Here is a 16,911-nt window from a genome sequence, read left to right on the forward strand (position 1 = left end):
TTCACTCAACCCCACCTCCCTCCCTCTGGTAACCCTCAGTTTGTTCTCTATAATTAAGAGTCTGTTTCTTGGTTTGTCCCTCTCTCCTTTTTCCCTTTGCTCATTTGTTTTATGAGTGAAATCATACGGTATTTGTCTTTCTCTGACTGACTGACTTAGCATCATACTTTCTGACTCCATTCATGTCACTGCAGATGGCAAGACTTCATTCTTTTTTATGGCTGAATAATTTCCATTGTCTATATATATACCATCTTTATCCATTCATCAATCAATGGACACTTGGGCTGCTTCCGTATCTCGGCTATTGTACATAATGCTGCTATAAACATAGGGGTGCATATATGGCTTTGAATTAGTGTTCTCGTATTCCTTGGGTAAATACCCAGTAGTGTGACCACTGGATTGTAGGGTAGCTCTATTTTTAACTTTCTGAGGAACCTCCATACTGTTCTCCAGAGTGGCTGCCCCGGTTTGCATTCCCACCAACAGTGCAAGAAGGTTCCTTTTTCTCTACATCCTTGCCAACACTTTTTGTTTCTTGTGTTGTTGATTTTAGCCATTCTGACAGGTGTGAGGTCATATCTCATTGTGGTTTTGATTTGCATTTCCTTGATGGTAAGTGATGATGAGCATCTTTTCATGTGTTTGTTGGCCATCTGTGTGTCTTTGGAGAAATGTCTGTTCATGTCTTCTGCCCATTTTCAAATTAGATTATTTGGTTTTTGGGCGTTGAGTTTATAAGTTCTTTAATATTTTGGATACTAACTCTTTATCAGATATGTCATTTGCAAATATCTTCTCCCATTCCATAGGTTGCCTTTAAGTTTTGTCACTTCCTTTGCTATGCAGAGCCTTTTATTTTGATGTAGTCCCAGTAGTTTATTTTTGCTTTTGTTTCCCTTGCCATCTAGAAAAAGACTGCTACAGCCAATGTTAAAGAGGTTACTGTTTATGTTCTCTTATAGTATTGTTATGGCTTCAGGTCTCACATTTAGATCTTTAAAATGGTTTGAATTTATTTTTGTGTATGGTGTAAGAAAGCGGTCCAGTTTCATTCTTTTGCATGCTGCTGTCCAGTTTTCCCAGTACCATTTATCGAAGAGTCCTTTTCCCATTGGATATTCTTTCCTACTTTGTCAAAGATTAGTTGACCATATAGTTGTGGATTTATTTTTGTAGTTTTTGTTCTGCTCCGTTGATCTGTGTGTCTATTTTTGTGTCAGTACCATATTGTTTTAATCACGGGATCTTTGTAAATATAACTTGAAGTCTGGAATTGTGATACCTGCAGCTTTGCTTTTCTTTTTCAAGATTGCTTTGGAGGTTCAGGTCTTCTGTGATTCCATACAGATTTAAGAATTGTTCTAGGTCTGTGAAAAACGCTGTTGGTATTTTGATTGGGATAGCATTTAATGTATACTTTGCTTTGGGTAATATAGACATTTTAACAGTATTTGTTCTTCTAATCTTTGAGCGTGGAATGTCTTTCCATTTCTTCTTGTCATCTTCAGTTTTTTATTTGTTTTCAGAGTACAAGTCTTTCACCTCTTTGGTTAGGTTTATTCCTAGGTATCTTGTTATTTGTGGTGCAGTTGTAAATGGGATTCTTTTCATAATTTCTCTTTCTGCTGTTTTATTATTAGCATATGTAAATGCAACACATTAAGTAGGTACACAATACAAGTACCTTGATTTTGTATCCTGCGACTGTACTGAATTTGTTTATCAGCTCCAGCGGTTTTTGGTGGAGTCTTTGGGTTTTCTGTATATAGTATATCTTCTCATCTGCAAATAGTGAAAGTTTTACTTCTTCCTTACCAGTTTGGATGCCCTTATTTCTTTTTGTTGTCTGCTTTTTGTGGCTAGGACTGCAGTACTATGTTGTTTAGAAGTGGTGAGAGTGGGGGTGCCTGGGTGGCTCAGTTGGCTAAGTGGCTGCCTTGGCTCAGGTCACGATCTCAGAGTCCTGGGATCGAGCCCCGCATTGGGCTCCCTGCTCAGTGAAGAGCCTGCTTCTCCCTTTCCCTCTGCCTGCCTCTCTGCCTACTTGTGCTCTCTCTCTATCTCTCTATCAAATAAATAAATAAAATCTTAAAAAAAAAAAAGAAAAAAAAAGAAGTGGTGTGAGTGGACATTCCCCTGTCCTGTTCCTGACCTTAGGGGGAAAGCTCTCAGTTTTCCCCCATTGAGTGCTGTTAGCTGTGAATTTTTCAAATATGGCCTTTGTTATGTTGAGGTATGTTCCCTCTAGACCTGCCTTAAGGAGGGTTTTTATCACAAACGGATATTGTACTTTGTGACTTTTTAATTTAATTTTATTTTTTTAATATTTGTTTATTTGACAGAGAGACATCACAAGTAGGCAGAGAGGCAGGCAGAGAGAGAGGAGGAAGCAGGCTCCCTGTCAAGCAGAGAGCCTGATGGGGACCTTGATCCCAGGACCCTGAGATCATGACCTGAGCCAAAGGCAGAGGCTTAACCCACTGAGCCACCCAGGCACCCCACTTATTTATTTTAAAATTGCACGTTTGTACCTCTTAATCCCCACCACTCATTTCACCTGTCTTCCACCCCATTTACCCAAAGCAGCCACAGTCTACTCTGTTCTTTTTGTGTGTTTGTTTGCTCATTGGTTTTAGTTTTTAGATTTCACATAAAGTGTAATTGTTTGGTATTTGTCTTCTCTGGCTGGACCAGTTTCTTTAGCATACCCACTTGGTCCATTCATGTTGTGAATAGCTAGATGTTGTTTTTGTACTGCTAAGTAATATTCCATTATGTGTATCTACCACACCTTTATTCATTCATCTGTCGATGGACACTTAGGTTGCTTCTGTATCTTGACTATTGTAAATAATGCTGCGATAAGCATGGGCTGCATATATCTTTTTGAATTAGTGTTTTCATTTACTTTAGGTAAATCCCCAGGAGTTAATTTCACATTTCTTAAGAGCTCCAAGCTAAGTCAGATCTTTATTTTGTTTATTAAATTTATGACCATTAAAGTGTAAGAACCCTGATAGATTTATTTGCTAATTATTCTTTTATACTACTAGTGATATTTATTTCATATAAATACAGAAACAAGCATGTAAATCCTTTTTTGCATTTGTGCTAACAGTACTTCTAGGATGGTTAATTTGAGCTACTGTGTGGCAACTTCAATTAAAGAGAAAGCTTTGACATCTATTTCACTGTTCTTCAGAAAAATGTTAGAGATCTTATAATTTTCAGCAGTGACTTATTTTCGAATGTAATGTTTTAGATCTTACAGGAATTATTTAAGTTCTGGAAGTAGATGACTTAAGTAGATATACAATACAGAGTAAGCACAAAGAGGTTAAGATTATTTCTCTAGATGCAAAATAATTTTTTTCCCCGAGACATTTCCCAGATTGATGAGAGAGAAAAGACAACTATGTGGTAGCGGGACCAGAAACTGCAGTTATTATGGGGGAAATCTGAGCTAAGTAGAAGTTAATTATGACTCAGTTACCTTAGTTGGCACAGCAGTAAACACTACAGGTGGTTATTGGCAATTTAATACTCCAAAGCCTCAACATTGACATCCAGTACCTCCTCATGGGGGCGTGAATGTTGTGAGGGTTCTTTAACTTTACTTAGGAAATTACTGGCAATATGTGGGCAGTAATCTCAAATACAGCAAAAAAAGTCATGATTATGTGTGACTACATTTTTCATACAATATACACATAGTTTAGGTTTTAGCCTAACTATTGATTTGAATGATGTATAACTGAGTGTTCTAACAGTGACTACAGATATTTCCCTTATAGCATGATCCTTGGGGAAAGGGGTTTTTTCCGATTTAAACAGTGGGACCTTTTAGAGCTGTGACATTCAGATGGGATAAGTGAACTTGTATCTGCATGTGAGCAGATGGAGCTATCCAGGTCGCATCTCTTCACTTTATCCAAGTACTTATACATGCATCTTGGAAAGTCCTTATTGGTGTTTAACTTTTTGTTTGCATTTTTGTTTCAGCACCTGAAAGTTTCTGTGCCTGATGAAATATCAGTAGATCTTGGTAAGTGTGGAGCGTCAGTATCCTGGAGAATTACATCTCTGTAGAATTGTAGCTCAGCTCATCTCTCAAGTTTTTATTGGTCATGTGGTGACCAGTAGGGCATCTGAATCACAACGGAAAGAGAGTTTGTAATACATTTAAAGGATAGTATATGAAATCTGCATTATTAGGTAAAATACATAAAATGTAGTAAAGACCTTCTCTTTGTCCTTCTCCAGGTTTGCACCAAATAGCATTGAGATGTTGTCAATTGTAATGCACAGAGTATACGTTTAAATCACATAACTCCTTGCCTTTTCTTTATGCAGAAAAAAGAAGACCTGAGCTTATACCCGAGGATCTACACCGCCACTATATCCAAACTATGCAGGAAAGAGTCCACCCAGAAGTTCAGAGGCACTTGGAAGATTTTCGGTAAGCTTGGTGGGTGATAGAAGCCGATATGGTCATTCTGAATTAACCTTCTTTTTAGGTGGGAAAAGGTTACACATTAAGTCCTTGGCCTAACATGTAGTCTTCATCACTGTGATTAAAACATAAATGAACACCTGGAGCCAAAGAGCTGGTGTGGTGCTGAGTTTGTAGTCCCCATTCCACAGGTTTTCAGGATTTGAGCTCACCGCTCTTCTAGGCCAAGCGTGCTCCCTCAGGATGTGTGTGTTCTGTGGAGTGATCGCCCTAGAAGTCTTTTTCTCTGGTGTCCTAGGTGACTGGGGCCCCAGGATAGAAAACCGTGACATTTTGCCTGTTGCTAGAAACTCATAGCTGTGAAAACTCTGGTGAAGCATCTCCAGAAGGAGATCATTCTTCTGTAGGCCACCTCAGGAAGTTTGTTCTGTTCCCTCCAGGCAGAAGCGTAGCATGGGGCTGACCTTGGCTGAAAGCGAACTGACTAAACTTGACGCGGAGCGGGAAAAGGACCGGGTAACTTTGGAGAAGGAACGGGCATGTGCGGAGCAGATTGTTGCCAAAATCGAAGAAGTGTTGTAAGTCCCAGAAGTATGTGTGGACGTGTCCTCTCTCCTGAGATGCTCGTGATGCTTAGAGCGCACTGTGAGCAAACTCAGAAGGGGTGTTGCATTGTGTGTGTGGAGTTATGTACTGGGGTTTTAATGTTAAAATTTTTAAATTTTGCTGATGGTTTAGAAAAGTTCTTGTGTTCCTTCGTCTGGGTATTGGTAAAATGAGTAACCGTAATCTGCAACAGATCAAAAACAAGTCGAGCACTTTGAGTGGTTTCTGTTCATAGGTTTTGAAACTGTTTCAGGCCAGAGAATATTGACAGTTGATGACCTGAGTGAGAAAAGCCTGTGGTCCCTTGAGGGGTTTGAGTTCTTTTGCTGTTTTATGCCCAGTGATAGAGATTGAGGGTGGCCCAAACCTGGTACAGTTTCGTTGTTGTTTCGGGTATCTGAGTTAATTAATAGCAATTCTTTCATTAAATGTCAGTATTTAATTTTGAAATATTTTTATTTTTAGGATGACTGCTCAGGCTGTAGAAGAAGATAAGAGGTAATATAGCTGGGCTATTTCCCCCCTAGAATTTTTTGAAAAAAAGACACCTATCTTTTCTCTTTTAAGTCTAAAATTAGAATACCTTTCTTATAACTTCAAAATTCAGACTGTCTCCCTCTGGTGGCCTCAGTTTTATTTGACTGATACTCTAGTGTCTAGAGTAAAATCTTTTTCGATATGCAATGAATAGATATCTCCTTAGTTTTTTACTTGATGAATGAATTCTAAAGATTTCAGCATTGGAATCCATTTTGAAGCCATTTGATATCTTTATTTTGTCCACCCTCCCTTCTCAGAATTCTTATTTGACTTCATCCTTTTCCTCCAGTTCAACAATGCAGTATGTTATCCTTATGTACATGAAGCATTTGGGGGTAAAAGTGAAAGAACCTCGAAATTTGGAGCACAAGCGGGGTCGGATTGGATTCCTTCCAAAAATCAAGGTAAAACTGCATAATTACGTGTTCAGGCCTCCATGCTTCTCGACCCAGGCTACAGTGCTTTCCTTCTTACTTAGTCCTTACTGTTTCAGCAGGCTAGCGCTAGGCCTGCGATAGGTGTACGATATGGCCTATGTTCTCAAGAAACTGGGGCACCTGGGTGGTTCAGTCATTAGGCATCTACCTTCAGCTAAGAACTGGGATCAAGCCCTGCATCAGGCTCTCTGCTCTGCAGGAAGCCTACTTTTCCCTCTCCCCGCTCCCCCTGCTTGTGTCCCCCCCAACTCCCCATCAAATAAATAAATAAAATCTTGTTTAAAAAAAAGAAAGGAAACTAAGAAGTCTAACAGAAAGTCCCAGCATGTAAAGTAATGGTGAGGTGTGTGAGGGGTGCACATGGCACTTTATACAGAGTACCATCCCCACCCTGTCACGGCCTTCATCTTTCCTTGGATGGCACCTGTCACAGTTTGTCATTATGGATGTGTCTGTTTACTTCTTGTGAGGCTGTGAAGCTCTGTGAGGCCAAGGGCCTCCTTCATCGTATCCCCAGCTGTTAGCACAGCGCCCTCACACATTAAGAGCTTATCAAGTACTTGCTCAACGGATGGATGAATTGGTTGGATCAAGCTCCCGATAGAGGTGTTATAAAAGCACCTCTTGGTTTTCCAAAATTCCCAGCTCTAAAGGGGTTGAAAAGATATCCCGAGTTTGGTGTGTGCCCGGTACCCCATGCCGACCTCTGCCGTGTGCCGTGTGTGAGTGTCCTTCACTCCTGTTTAACCACTGCTTCCAGCTGCCCATAGAATTGTGTTTGTGTGTTTGAAAGCCACAAAGGAATCTACTCTGTTATGTATCTCTTAACCCTCAACTCTAGCAGAGTATGAAGAAAGATCGAGAAGGCGAAGAAAAAGGGAAGCGCAGAGGATTCCCCAGCATCCTGGGACCCCCAAGGAGACCAAGCCGTCATGACAACAGTGCAAGTATGTTAAGTCAGAAGAGCGGTGTTCTCACCACCCCTCATCGTCTTCCCTTCAGAGGCTCAGTTAGCTAGATGAATTGCTGGAGAAAGGTGCTCTTGAAGTGTTCCCACTGAGCTCCCGATGTCCCTTGTTTGCATTTGAGGTTGTCTCCTCATGTGGGAGATGTGGGTATCTTAACCATCTTTCGTGGCAGCATCCTAGCAGTCGTCCATAACATAATTTACTTACCTATTCTGATTTTGTTTGTATTCAGCTGCTGTTTGTTAAATTTAAAAAAAAAAAAAAAAAGCATGCACGTACTTCTGCACCATTCTTGGTTTCATCTTCCTGTATACATGTTACTCCCTCTCCACACTTCTGCAGTTTCTCCACCTCTCTGCTGTGCTTTATTTCCTAACCTCCCTCCACTCAGGCCTAATGGAAAGAGATCAGCCCACTGATCTGGGGAGAAATGGGGAGGGTGGTACCTCAGGGAGGGAAATCAGGTCACGTAGTGGTCTTCAACTGGGCAGCACCATGTCTGAAAATATTGGCTAGGTCGGAGTGGGGGTGGTATTGTGGTACAGTGACAGTGGTCGTTACGCACCATGAGGAATTCATCAGATACCAGTAGTACCCCTTGTTGAGAAACACTGAGAAGAGGAAGGCAATTCTTAGGAGGTTGAGGAGAATGGAATACTTCGCATATGCTGACCATGAGTTTCAAGAGATGTAGAAGAAGGATTTAGGAATGAGGGAAGGAAGAATTTTAGGATTAGGGATTTCCAGAGCTGCGTGAGAGTGTGCGGTGATGTGGGCGATGATGACGTGTGTGTTTTCGCCTCTTGGGTTCCTGATGTGAACAGGTGAACAGGGTTATTGAGCCGGCTGCAACCAATCTCCGTAGTCTCTGAGGCACGTTGTGCTGATGTTGGGGAGGGGGGTGGAGGCCTTGCCATGAGCTCACAGAGCTAACAGGCTTCATCCTCACCCTCACAAGTGAATGCAGTTCAGTGTGCCTCTGTCTCAGCATTCCTGCCCCCACCATTGCTCTCATCTCCTTTTCTCCCTCCTGTCTTTCCCCCTCATCTTCCACCTTCTCCCTTCTCTTCAGCCCTCCTTTACCTTCCCCTGCCTTCCGCTCTTTCTTTCCCTCTTTCTTCCTTCCTCTTCCCTTTCTTCTCTTTCTTCCTTGCATTTGCTCTCTCTCTCTCTCTCGTTCTCTCTCCTTCCTTTCTTCTGCCATTTCTTGCTATCTATCCCTCACTCTGCGATAATCCATATTTTCCGGGGCCTGCCATGTTCCAGACCTTTTTTTTAGATCCTTTACATCATCTTTTTTTTTTTTAAGCTTTTTTGAAACACAAGTTGTTAACTCTTGCTTTCTCTTCAGTTGGCAGAGCCATGGAGCTGCAGAAACAGCGGCACCCAAAGCACTTATCCACACCCTCTTCTGTGAGTCCTGAGCCTCCGGACCCTGCTAAGTTGCGCCAGAGTGGGTTAGCAGGTGAAGGAACAGATGTCGGATACCTGCCAGCCAATTCCATGTCCTCTGTGGCAGCAGGGGCCACCCTTGCCCAGGAAGGAGGAGGGAAAGAGAACGATACAGGTAAGCTAGTGCTGTATGCGACTTAACTAGGTATTGAGATTTTACAATAATCACTCTAAGTGAGAAACAGAGTGGCACATTATTTTAATTAAGAATCCCAATTTGATTTAATTTAATTTCACATTTTAATGTTCTATAGCCAGTGATAAATTCATGCTGAATGATAATTTTGAGTTTTCATCAATTCAGAAATACTGACTGGGCTCTCTGTCAGGCATTAATTTTGTATCAGATGTTAGCACACAGTAGTTATACAGAGATTCTAGCTCTGTGCCGCCTAGTCTCATGGGGGGATTGTCACATACATAAAAATTGAAATTGTGCCAGACTTAGTAATGGGAGAGAGAAAGAGATTGAAGATGTAGGTGACAGACTGTATATAACTAGTAGGACAAAGTTTTGAGAAGGAGAGTGGAGATGAAAGGCAGAGTATATGTGAAGGTCAAGGTTATTAGCAGAGAGAGAAGGCTTAGTGAGGAGGGCAAGGGGACTTGTAAGAGTAGAGAAAGATGTGAAGTAATTATAGGTCATTGGGAAAAGAGCTTATTACCATATTTCTTTGTACTTGTCTTAATGGGTTTCTTAAGCAAGTGAACCGGGCGAATCAGTGATTTTATTTGGAGACGTGAAGGCCTATCTATGTTAGTGATTTTGGAAGCACTTCAATTTATGGTGTGACAAGGTCAAGGATAAAGCTGTGGGAGTGGTCACTGAAGAGGCCTAGGTGAAGTTATTAGAGATGAAGGAAGTAGGGAACCAAGAAACCAGGAGTTTGAAATACCGTAACGTCCCCGAGTTTTGAGGTCACCTCATGTGATACTAGCAGGGACAGGAAAACCATGAGCCAGCAGCCAAAGGTTCAGTATTGCTGGATGATTGTCGTGAGGAGGGAGAGCATATGATAATACCTCGAAGCGAGAGCCTCAGTGCGCCAAGGCATTTTTATAAGAAAGCAAGATAATGGTCTAAAAGGAGTATAGAGGAGCAAGGGTATCTGTCTCATCTCCACCCTGAAGTACACACTGTATGTTGGAAACATCTGCCTCTGTTTGAGAGTGCTGTAGCAGAATGGGCGGTGAGAGGGGGGGCATGGATTTAAAACAAAGAAGGAGGGGTGACATTTATAGGAATATCTGGAGGTTTTGTCTTATATGGAATTCTGAAGATGTTGGGTTGAGTACATGCTTGAATTCATGGCTCCCAGCTCTCACTGAAATGAAAACAAGGCAGATAGGTAACCAATAGCAACTAAATAAAAAACACGAAGAGAAAGGAAGTAGAAGAAGGGAAGGTGTTACCAACAAGCAAGAGATTTCAACAAATTTGGGGGAGATTAGAATTGGGCAGTTGGAAGGATAAAACAACATAGAGGAAGCCAGAGTCCATAATTCTGTTCAGGGAGTCCCAGGTGGGAGCCAGTCTGCCCATTAGAACCCCGGACAGACTTTGGGCTCCGAGTTGGCATGTCTTATAGAGTGCATGAGTAAGAAGTAAAGCTGGAAATAATGAATTAATTGAAGCTCTGTAATCAAAACAATGATGTCAGAAGTTCCTGATCCGTGTATGGTAGAATATGAGCCATCCATCATTTATGTACCAAAGAAAATGCATGTGCTCTCTTCTAGGGAGTTGAATGAGTTGTGTAGGAAAGGTAAGTCCTCCATGATACAGTGCCCTGGAGTTCTAACATAAGGGGCCTAAAGCCTGACACTAAACATGCCAGGGTCTTACCCTGCTCAGAGAGCTCCCAGCTGAAATGAACGAACTTCATACAGCTGCAAAGGAAAGCCCCAGCAGCTTCCCAGTCTTGCATTCTCAGATAGGAATGGTATGACTCACTCAAGGCAAAATTTGCTTGTTAGAATCAATACCTAAGATAATACATAATGCCAAGCTTATTAATGACATAAAAAAGAGAATACAAAATAAACAGGAAAACTGCCCCTAGCAGAAAACAATAATTTGGGTAAAAGACAAGAACTTAAAAAAAGTAACCTCTAAATTAGACAGTATACTTGGGGAAATTTTAAAAATTATTATATCTGTGAAACAAGAATAATAATGCTATGAAAAAAAGTATTCAGAGACCAAAAATAAATGTCTTAATATAACTGTTACTACAATACAATACAATACAGTAACTACTGTATTTGTTATTAACTGCTTTCTGATAAACTACCTCAAAACTTTGTAACTTAACCCAAAAAACACTTAATAGTTCACATTTTTGGTGGCTGAGGAACATGAGAGCATCTTGGCTGGGCAGTTCTGTCTGTCCTGTGATTGCAGTCAAGATGTCAGTCAGTCATCCAAAAACTCAGCTGGGGCCAGAGACATGCTTCTGTGCTCACGTAGGTGGCTGGTGGTAGAGAGGCTTGGCTCCTTCCTGGAGGCCTTGACTCCTCACCATATGGGCTTCTCTGTAGAACTGCTTGAATGTTCCATGATGCCATGGTAGCCGACTTACCCCAAAGTCATCCAAAAGAGAGAGCAAGAAAGGAGCCCCCATACCTTCAATGACTTTGTGTCTGTGGGCGCACATTTTCACTTCAGCAAGTTAGAAGCAGCCCCTAAATCTAGCTCACGCTCACGCAGGGAGGAATTGGGCTCTGCCCCTGAAGGGAGGGAGGAGTAGCAAAGAATTTGTGCACATATTTTCAAACCACCACAGCTGCCAAGATTTAAAAAAAAAAAAAAAAAGCCCCTAAAAATAAAGTCAAGGAGATATTTGAGAACGTATATCAGAAATGTTGAGAGATAGAAATAGGAGAGAAAAGAGTTGTGTAGCGAGCCACTTGAAAGGTCCAATGTCTGTCTCTCTGATGAAAGATCAGCAGAGGACATGGAGGAGAGGCAGTTGGAGAAATAATAGAAGAAACCATCTTAAAGGGAAGACTTGTATTCAGACAGAAAAGGTTGACTGGGAACCACCTATGATGAATAATAACGGTAATAAGAACAAGAGCCATACCTAGACTATCTCTGGAAATTTCGATGCACCAGAGATAGAGAGCCCTGAAAGCTTTAAAGGGAAGAAAAATGGGAATTATGCCGCATCTTATTTCTCATTCTCACACCAGGGGCTAGAATACAAGGAAGCCAGGCCCTGCAACTTACTGGGAGGAAATTATTGAACTTAGAATTCTGTGTCCATCCAAATTACCCATCATAAATGAAGGAAGATACAAAGACATTTTCAGATATGCCAGGATTCAAATGTTAACTGAAATGCACCATTTCCTTGAACATGATTTGAAGATACACACTCCAGCAAAATGAGAGAGAAATGAAGGAAGAAGATGTTACGGGGTTCAGGAAATAGTGGAAACATCCCAGGGAAGTGGTGAAGGGCAGGCAGGTCTTGGACAATAGTTAGGTCCAAGGGAGCAACTACTCCAAATAGGAACACAAGGACTAGGGAATAAGAAGAAGGGATTTTAAAGCAGTTTTGTAGTATGATGTACCAAATGCAGAAATCTGAGACTTGATAAAATGATAGTGCTTTGACAGCAATAAAATAATTTGAAAATGCTAAGGAAAAACAAAGTTGTTCAAGAAAGCTAAGTCATGATTTAAATGTGAAACAAAATATACCTTTGGAGATTACTCAGCTTTGGCCACCATACAAGGAAGGAAGGAGGAAAGGGAGGACGGGGGATGTGAGGAAAGGAAGAAATGTAAAACAGAATAAAAAGTGGCATAATCTTGAAATAACTGATGGCGTATTTGACCTTGATAGAATGAACTTTCTATTTCAAGTGACCCAAGAGTTGCATCATTGGACCAGCAGAAAAGGAAACATAATCCTAACTAACATACCTCCTGACCTGGCAGGAATAATATGTATGTGTAATAAATTCTGTGTTGTATTTTGTGTATGACCATATGTAGACTGGCAATAGTCATGCAAGCACTCTGGGTTTTTAGACTTTCAGAATCAACCACATAGGCAAGGCACAGAATATTTAGTTGTGGCCACAGATCATAGAAATGTAAAAAGTCCTCCTAATGACACAAGTAAAAAGTGGTGGAAAGAACTGAAAGGTAGATGGAAAGAAATACAATTAAATGGAAGGATATGGATATTAAATACCTAATTTGATGTAGAAGAGAGTTAACTCCTTTATGGAGCAAGTATAGATAAAACTCTGTCATTTAAACTTAGGTAGTAAGCATTAATCCAACTGGGAATAATAATATCATTAAACACTGGGAAGAAATGGAGGAAAGTGAAGGTGGGAAGTATAAGTGGGCAGAATCCTCAGAGGAGGAAGAAATAGATATTACCTAAAGATAGTAAATTAAGAAAAAGAATTATGAGGTTATTATTTCGAATTAGACCACCATAATAAGCAAAATTTAGATAAAGAAGGTTGGCACAGGGAATAGAAATGTTTTTCCTCATCATATGCTCTTCTGAGTTGTTTCCATTCTTATGTTGATGTTTAAAGATTTTATTTATTTATTTATTTATTTATTTATTTGAGAGAGAGTGCATGTGCATGTGCATGCGCATAGGGGCAAGAGTCGGGGGAGAGGGAGGGACTCTCAAGCTAACTCCATGCCCAGTGTAGCACTCCACGCGGGGCTCAGCCTTACGACCCTGAGATCATGTCCTGAACCGAAACCAAGTCTGAGGCTTAACCGACTGAGCCACCCAGGCACTCCAGTGTGTTGATTTTTTTAAAGTTGCTTAAAAATTATATTCATGGTGTTTTTTTTTAGGGCATTTTAAAATGTTGTATAATGGAATTTTGGTTGTGGCTAACATGCAGTTGTTTACATAAGAATGTGGCTGTAGATAGGCTGAAGTTCTCTTTGGGGAATTTTTTGGGGGGAATCATTATCTTCATTAACACCATCAGAGTGTCCAAATTTTATCTTCTCAGGATCAAAACAAGCTGGAGAAACAACAGCGTCTGGAGACTGTGTGGACAGTACCCCTCGGACTCCCAATACTGTCTTTGATTTTCCACCTCCTCCCCTAGACCAAGTGCAGGAGGAGGAGTGGGAAGTAGAAAGGTAATTCAGTGGTATCTTTGGGGGCAGGGGAGGTTAAGAACGCTGAAGTTCCTTCCATATCTTGGCTATTGTAAACCATGCTGTAATAAATTTTGGGGTGCATATATCTTTTGAAATTAGTGTTTTAGTTTTCTCTGGGTAAATATCCAGTAGTGGACTTACTAGATTGTATAGTATTTCTATTTTTAATTTTTTGAAGAGCCTCTGTACTGTTTCCCACAGTGGCTGTACCAGTTTACATTCCCTCCAACAGTGCACACAGGCTCCTTTTTCTCCACATTCTGACTGACATTTGTTATTTCTTGTCTTTTTGATACTAGCCTTTCTGACAAGGTGATATCTCATTGTGCTTTTGATTTGCATTTCCCCGATAAGGAGTGATGCTGGATATCTTTTCTTATGTCTGTTGGCCATCTGTATGTCTTCTTTTGTGTTCGGGACCCTTGGCATAAATTTCTTGATTACCATTTTCTTTTCGTGTTAATTCTTTGTTCTCCATTGTTTTAGGGTGACTGAACATGGGACACCAAAGCCCTTTCGAAAGTGAGTAATCCTAAAGTAGCTTTCATTAGAGGCATATTTTTAAAAATATATCTTTGTTCTGAAACATCCTAGTTTTAAAGGAAAAGAGAACATGTACACAAATCTGTTAGATAATATAAAAGAAAATTCTTAATAAACACAAATCATTCAAAGGATATTTATAGAGGTATATATGACACATGTAAGTCATTTGGCAGGAGTCGGAGATGTTTTGGCCCTATGCTAAATACTACTTCAGAAATATGACTTATGTACTTTAATATAAAAACCTGTGCTATTTCCCATTGTCTATCTGATGTCCTCAAATAGAATTCATCGTTTTTTTTTTTTTTTTCCATCAGGTTTGACAGCATAGCTTTTGGAGAAAGTCAAAGTGAGGATGAACAGTTTGAAAATGACTTAGAGACAGATCCACCGAATTGGCAACAGCTTGTTAGTCGAGAAGTGTTACTGGGACTAAAGCCTTCTGAGATCAAAAGACAGGAAGTAATTAATGGTGAGTTTAATTATTGTTCACATATAGTTGAGTTTTATTAGACTAAAACAAGCCCCTGAGCTTTGCAGTTTGCTTCAAAATTTCTGCAAGCCTCTTGTTCTATACAAAGAGAAATTAAACTAGATAGATGATCCTTGAGCTTTCCAACTCAAAATATGCAAATGATTCTGTGATTCTTAATGATGATTTAAGAGGAAAAGGTGTTTAGCTCTCAGGATATTTAAGATTCATACCGTTATGGATCCTGACCAGTCATTAAGACAACCTTGGTCTGTCGCTTTACTTTCATGCTAAGTTATTTTCATGCACAGATTATAAATGAGGAAGCTCAGGCTCAGGGTGATTGATTGAATTAATCAAGAGCATATAGCTAGCTGATAAGTGATAGGGAGAAAACTGGGATCCAGGTGTCCCTTTATCCTACTGCAGTGTTATTTTACCCTAGTGTATATGTGACAGAGATGTGGGTGACATGGACACTGTCTTCAGGATGCTATTTAAATAAATACTCTTCCTGGGGCGCCTGGGAAGCTCAGTCAGTAGGCATCTGCCTTTGGCTCAGGTCATGATCCCAGGGTCCTGGGATCAAGCCCCACCATGGGCTTCTTGCTCCGTGGGAAGCCTGTTCTCCCTTTCCCACCCCCACCCCCCGCCTGTGTTCTTTCTCTCGCTGTGTCTCTCTCTATAAAAACAATAAATTAAAAAAATCTTAAAAAAAAAATACCTTTCCTGTGTCTCGTAACTTTGAGGCTAGTGAAATAACAAGTCTGGCCTCAGAAATGAGGGTTTATAGGCAAATTAGATAACCAGAAGTACTGTTCTTTCTGAAGAGGGCTCAATTGAAAAGGGTATATGCTGTTTGGGCTTACAGCTTTCTGATGTTGTAGCTGTGATTGATGGGTAGTATTGTGAAAAGACAGGTTTTTGCAGCACGTTGTCAACTTTAATATACAGAATAGTTTTTGGTTTTTGTTTTTTTTTTAAAGATTTTTTATTTATTTATTTGACAGACAGAGATCACAAGTAGGCAGAGAGGCAGGCAGAGAAAGAGGAGGAAGCAGGCTCCCTGCTGAGCAGAGAGCCCTATGACCTGAGCCAAAGGCAGAGACTTTAACCCACTGAGCCACCCAGGCACCCCGGGGTTTCTTGTTTTAAAGATTTATTCATTTGAGAGAGAGCAGGAGAGCAGGAATTGGGGGAGGGGCTGAGGGTAAGGGGGAAGCAGACTCTCCCCTAAGCAGGGAGCCCAATGTGGGACTCCATCCCAGGGATCATGACCTGAGCCACCCAGGTGCCCCCAGAATAGTTTTGAATGATATTTTTCATTTGTCAACATTCAACTCTTAGAACCAGTATGCAGGAGCGTCTCGTGGAATCAAGAAAGTGACATAAGAGATACTACATCCTTTCAAAACTATAAATAATTATTATAGAGCTCATTTGCTGCTTAATTCCAGCTAAAGCCTGTGTTTGGTCTCATGGAATTACTTTAAATGAGGTAATATTTCATATTTCCTTTTTTTTTTTTTTGCTTAGAACTGTTCTACACTGAAAGAGCTCATGTTCGAACACTGAAGGTTCTTGATCAAGTATTCTATCAACGAGTATCTAGAGAAGGAATTCTGTCACCTTCAGAACTACGGAAAATTTTTTCCAACTTGGAAGATATTCTTCAACTTCATAGTAAGAAAAATCGACTCTCATCTTTGTCCCTAATATTTTTAATAGAGGAAAGATTGTGAGTATATAAAAGCACCATAACAATAAAATCTTCTAAGGGTATTCATGTTAGCATTCCTGAAATTATATAATTAAATGTGAACACATAACATAAAGAAGTGATCAGATGGTTGAATACCTCCCTCCCTAGACACCCACTGGCACTGTCAGCCTTTTGTATATGAATTGTTACCACAGGACTTAGGGTCTAAACTTAATGTCTAAGATGAAAAGTATGAATAGTTAAAATTACCTGTGGAAATTTCTTATCAATTACAGTGTATATGTTTTTAAATATATATATATATCTCTCATATAATTTGTGTGTGTGTGTGTATGTGTGTGTGTAGTATATGTAATAGACAGTGTATAATTTCACGATGGGGTAATTTTCAGGAATTCTTTTGTTGTTACTTGAAATGCTTGAGTAAATACATAAAAATTCTACCTTGCTGGCTTTCCGTGGTTATAGGCATCTCAGACTTCGTAGACACAGTTCCTCTCTAAGTCACTGCTTCTCTGTGATCCTTAATTCTCAAGCTTTCTCTCGTCAA

At 40.3% G+C, this 16,911-nt stretch overlaps 1 protein-coding gene across 4 annotated transcripts in view; it reads left to right on the plus strand.

The window, feature by feature from the left end:
- The window catches only part of ARHGEF12 (Rho guanine nucleotide exchange factor 12), a 141,909-nt gene that overhangs the window by 102,795 nt on the left and 22,203 nt on the right, over window positions 1-16,911 (plus strand). For 3 of the 4 annotated variants that reach the window (XM_032360035.1, XM_032360039.1, XM_032360038.1), the window contains 11 exons: window positions 4,009-4,051; window positions 4,360-4,465; window positions 4,900-5,037; window positions 5,531-5,563; window positions 5,895-6,009; window positions 6,884-6,989; window positions 8,362-8,577; window positions 13,467-13,599; window positions 14,107-14,142; window positions 14,484-14,638; window positions 16,175-16,321. In XM_032360035.1, the coding sequence (XP_032215926.1) occupies window positions 4,009-4,051; window positions 4,360-4,465; window positions 4,900-5,037; window positions 5,531-5,563; window positions 5,895-6,009; window positions 6,884-6,989; window positions 8,362-8,577; window positions 13,467-13,599; window positions 14,107-14,142; window positions 14,484-14,638; window positions 16,175-16,321 (1,228 nt within the window). The remainder of the gene's footprint in view (window positions 1-4,008; window positions 4,052-4,359; window positions 4,466-4,899; window positions 5,038-5,530; window positions 5,564-5,894; window positions 6,010-6,883; window positions 6,990-8,361; window positions 8,578-13,466; window positions 13,600-14,106; window positions 14,143-14,483; window positions 14,639-16,174; window positions 16,322-16,911) is intronic. The other variant, XM_032360037.1, reaches the window with a different exon arrangement.

This window comes from Mustela erminea, chromosome 9 (genome assembly GCF_009829155.1).
Source record: "Mustela erminea isolate mMusErm1 chromosome 9, mMusErm1.Pri, whole genome shotgun sequence".
In the NCBI taxonomy this organism is placed as follows: domain Eukaryota; kingdom Metazoa; phylum Chordata; class Mammalia; order Carnivora; family Mustelidae; genus Mustela; species Mustela erminea.